The sequence below is a fragment of the Mus caroli genome, chromosome 1, assembly GCF_900094665.2.
Source record: "Mus caroli chromosome 1, CAROLI_EIJ_v1.1, whole genome shotgun sequence".
NCBI classification, from domain to species: domain Eukaryota; kingdom Metazoa; phylum Chordata; class Mammalia; order Rodentia; family Muridae; genus Mus; species Mus caroli.
In genome coordinates, this window is record NC_034570.1 from 80,313,761 (window position 1) to 80,318,640 (window position 4,880).

Here is a 4,880-nt window from a genome sequence, read left to right on the forward strand (position 1 = left end):
AGAGAGAGAGAGAGAGAGAGAGAGAGAGAGAGAGAGAGAGAGATCTTTGAACTGACTGACCAGACTGGCCTGGGTTATAGGTGGTTACAGACCACAGTCACGCAGCCTGTCCTTCCTAGTATGGACAGTTTTGGCCACAGTGGTTCTGCATGAGCCTTTTTGCTGACACTGCCCACAGTGGGACTCAGGAAAGGGTCTCTTTGTGGCTGTGTAGATCAGGATAGCCTTGAACACACAGAGATTCTCCTGTCTCTGCCTCTCAAGTATTAGCATTAAAGGACAATGCCACTACACTCAGCTAGATTTTTAGTGAGTTTCATTTGCTTCTGGTCTTGTTTTTGCTTTTATAAGACAGACTTTTGCTATGTAGTCCAGGCTGGTCTAGAACTCATGATCTTCCTGTCTCAGTCTTCTGAGTCTTGGGATTACCAGTATGTACCACCACTGCTGAGTATTGGTCTTATTTAACCTCACAGAATATTTCAGAGGTCTTAGTAATTCAGAACAGGTCAAGAGACTTGAGAGAATGAATGTCCCAACCTTTTGTGTATGCTCTGTGTGTGTGTGTGTGTGTGTGTGTGTGTGTGTGTGTGTGTGTGTTCTGTTTGTGCCTGGTGCCTCTGGAGGCCAGGAGGAGGCATTTGATCCCTCGGAACTAAAGTTACAGGTGGCTGTGATTTACCACGTGGGTGCAGGAAACTGAATTCTGATCCTCTCAAGAGAGTCAAGAACTCTCAACTACTGAGCCATCTCTACACCTTACATTTTTGAGACAAAGTCTCTTACTGAATTTGGATCTCAATGACTGAGCGAGACTGGCAGGCCTATGAGCTCCAGGGATCTATCTTCTAGCTCTTCAGTGGTGGTTTACAGACACACTGAACATGGTAGCATTCCTGAGGCTTCCCTCAGGACTCTATGGCACATGTTTTACCAACTGAGCCATCTCTCCAGCCCTGAAATGTCATAGTCTTGCTGTCCCCCAGGCTCAGGACTAACAGCATGTCGGTTTGGTAAGGGAAACTTTGACTCTAAAAATGCTCATGGCAGGTAGGATCTTGAGATGTTAATGGTGGCCAGGACAAGGTATTAATTGTGACCATCACAGCCATAAAACTCTCTATGATTCTTCCTCAAGAGAAAAAGTGCAGCCAAACAGCACTTTGACCAAGACACTGGTGCTGGTGCCCCTACTGGCTAACAACAGAGAAAGAAGAGGCATCGCGCTGGATGGGAAGATCAAGCATGAGGACACAAACCTGGCCTCCAGTACCATGTAAGTCCTGGATGCTCTGTGAATGGGTCACCGTGCAGGGCTGGTATTGGGCTTCCCCAGAGGCTCACAGCAGGCATATCAGTAATGCTCCACTGTGGCATGCATGATGTTATGGTTGCCCAGGCTGGCTCTGGGCATAGCCTTATACCAACCACAGTGTCACTGCCTGCCCTCTGGGTGGCCACGGCTAAGTTCCTTGAGCTCTCTGAGAACCTTAGTTTTCTGGTCTGTAAAGTGGGAATAATAGCAAATTCCAATGTCGCATGCTAGTGATGAAGACTAATTGGAACAATGTATGTCAAGTATGGTGCCTGAACACATAAACTGGGTTTTTGTATTTGGCTATTTCCATTCATTCAGTTTCCATCTGGAAAGACCCACTGCCTACGGATACGTACCAGACTTTGTTGAAAAGAGGAGCTGACCTGCCTATTCTGTTGGAGAACTGCTAGATTGATTTAGGCAAAGGCTATAGGGGGATAATCTCCGCAGCGAAGCCAGTTGCTAGCTACTTTTCTAGGCCTTGTTTGCCGCAAGATTGTAAGCTACTAACCGCTGATGGTGTGAGGCAGGAGCCAAGACCCAGGCTTGCAGCCTATGTACTGCCCTCTCCCATAGGATGTGCAGGGTGCTCCTTCCTGGCCCCAGTAGGTTCCCCTCAGAGGTGATGCCCAACGAAAGAAGAGGGGGAGTGACCTGACCCCCCCAGACAGACCTGTAGCTTACATTCGGTGAGGCTAGTAGTGGGGACAGTGAATATTTGGCAGAATGAAGGTTAGAATCAAGGGGTTTTCTGAGGATCATTTGACAACTGCCTGTGTTAGATTCTAAAGCATGTTCGAGAAATTCCAGGGAATGAAAATTGATGCGCTACATCAATTTAAAGGGGCAAATGAACTGATGCCAATGGCATACCCTTCTGCAAAGAGTTAATTGTTAAGCAAGTCCACTCTACCCTGGCTCTCCCGCTCAGGAATATGGTGGTGCGAACCCTTGAAGTCTCAGACATGTTCTGTTCCCTGTGTTTGGGTCTTCCATATAGCACAAGCTTACAGGCCAATTCCAGCAAGAGCATGGCCTCAGGTCATGCCTCCGTCCTCCCACCAGATGATGATACTCTTTGGGGAGTGCTGTAGTCTTAGAGCACATGATCCAACAGAAGGCCTCGGGCTGGACACAGTTCTCCGTGCCTTCAGGGTCCTCTTTTGAGATTTTTGTTGGGGTTCACAGTAGCTTATAGATTTCAGTCATTTTCCATCCCATAATTCCTGTTGTGAGACGTCATAGGATACGTAAGTCTTCCACATTGGGTCATAGGAGATGATAGTCTGTGACAAAATGTCACGTGTCACACTCCTTGTTCATCCACTTGAGTGGGCTTTCCCTTGGTGTCAGGTGCCATGCTGGTTGCTGGGCACACAGAGCTTTTGGGTGCGATCCAGAACAAGCCTGATCCTGTGATCAAGTGATAGGCAAGGGTCTCTGTGCCTTTCTTATGAGCAGAGCACAGGAGAGCTGGGCCCAGTGCTACCTGGCTGAGTCTAGGCTTTACAGCTGGAGGTGTTGGGGTGCGCAGAGACGAGAAGGACCTTCTGGGTGGGTTTGACATCAGCAAGGTTGGTGCTCATGGGGCTCAGGGCAGAGCTGGGATGGCAAAGGCATTTCATTGAAAGGATATTTCAAAGACTGTTTGCTGAAGTTGGAACCTGAATGGGCTGAACTCTCTGGCTTCAGAACCTGAGGGCTCAGCAGCTCATGGTGGGCAGTACAGGAGAAAGGGAGGAAACAGGAGAGTGATTTAGGTCAGAGGCTGAGCTCCGAGGAGGACAGATGCTGTGCCCTGTGTGAGCACCCTAGGGAAGGATGCAGAAAACCCACTCCCCAGCCCCATTAATGGATGAAGTTTTTTTTTTTTTTTTNTTTTTTTTTTTTTTAGTGGGGAAAGACAAAGGCTGCCTCGGGGTGAGGATGGAGGAGAAAAGAGCCTGCAGGGAAGGCACTGGCATTATACAGGGCACTCCCCCTTGGCTTCTTTGTAATGAGAGCCTCAAGGCTGCACATCATTTTTTTTTTTTTTTTTTTTTTTTTTTTTTTTTCTAATGGATGAAGTTTTAAGACTTGAGGGTAATCCATGGAGTTCTCCAGTTCTGAGACACCATCTTCAGAATGATGGCCCTGGCAGGCGAAGGAATGGTTCCCACCCTGGCTCTGCTCTCATAACCCCTCTCCTTTTTGATTGGGTAGCATCAAGGAGGGCATCGACCGGACCGTCATGGGGATCCTGGTGTCATACCATATCAAGGTGAAGCTCACGGTGTCGGGGTAAGTGTTGGGTGCGCCATTTCTGTCTTCTCAGTGACTGGCAGGTGGATGGCAAAGTAAGCCCGAGGTGCCTACTGATGCCTATGTAGAGTTTGGCATGGTTCCGTGTGTCAGCTTCTGCAGTTTTGTTTGGAGGCAATGTATACTGGAAAAGCAAACCAAAAGGCGGGCACCGTGAGAACCGTTGTGCGCAAGTGAGTGTACATCTGTACACACAGTGGAGGCTGACAGACCAGAATGGCATCCAGAACCCCTTTGTAAAAGTAAATTGTCTTGCTGGGTTAAAAATAAAAAAAAAGAATAACATCAATTTAATTTTCAAATTTCAGAAAGAGCAGTAGCTGCCTAATGAACTCTCTGTAAATCTTCCTTTATTTGGGTTCAGTGTCGGGGCATGAACCACTTTGGGAGGCTGAGGTAGGATTAAGAAGCAGTGTGATACATTGTCACTGGCTTTGGGTTTGTTTTTTAAATTGGGGCTTAGTTGGTATAGTGCTTGCCTAACAGGCAAAAAGCCCTGCCTTTGATCCCTAGCACCAAATAAACCAGACATGGTATGTGCCTGTAATTCTACACTGCAAACTAGAGACAGGAAGTTCAGAAGTTCAAAGTCATCCTTGGCTAGAAAGTTTAAGGCCAGACTGGGCTACATAAGACCCTGTCTTAAAAAACAAAAAACTCAAGTACGGTATGCTGATATACACGCTTGGGAATCCCGCTTCTTGGGAAATTTAGTTAAGAGGATTGCTATAAATTCTGGACTAAAAAAAAAAAAAAAAGATTGTTTCTATCTTAGACTTTTCTCCTCCTTCCTTCTTTCTTTCCTTCCTTCCTTCCTTCCTTCCTTCCTTCCTTCCTTCCTTCCTTCCTTCCTTCCATTCCCTAACATGTAATCAGAGAATTAGGGGGTTACCTTTTCATACAAAATTACTGCTATTGAGAGTTCTAAAGAAATGGTTTCCTTTTAAGGACTTTGTAGCTTTTATTTTATGTGTACAGCTATTATGCCTGCATGTATGTAAATGCACATGTAGTGCATAACTTCAGCCCCTGTGTTAGGGAGGCAGAGGCAGATAAATCTCTGTGAGTTCAAGGCCAGCCTGGTCTACATTTCAGGTTCCAGGCCATCCAGCCATCCAGGGCTAGAGAGAGAGAGACTCTCCTTCTCTCAGAAAACAAAACAGAAAAAGAATAGTCTGTGCTCTTAGCCATCTTTCCAGCCACAAGAGTCCATTTCTCTCTCTCTCTCTCTCTCTCTCTCTCTCTCTCTCTCTCTCTCTCT

General features: G+C 46.6%; 1 protein-coding gene across 2 annotated transcripts in view; it reads left to right on the forward strand.

The window, feature by feature from the left end:
* The window catches only part of Sag (S-antigen visual arrestin), a 41,090-nt gene that overhangs the window by 27,592 nt on the left and 8,618 nt on the right, over positions 1-4,880 (forward strand). For both annotated transcript variants that reach the window (XM_021160398.1, XM_021160406.2), the window contains 2 exons: positions 1,139-1,276; positions 3,521-3,598. In XM_021160398.1, coding sequence (XP_021016057.1) covers positions 1,139-1,276; positions 3,521-3,598 — 216 coding nt within the window. The remainder of the gene's footprint in view (positions 1-1,138; positions 1,277-3,520; positions 3,599-4,880) is intronic.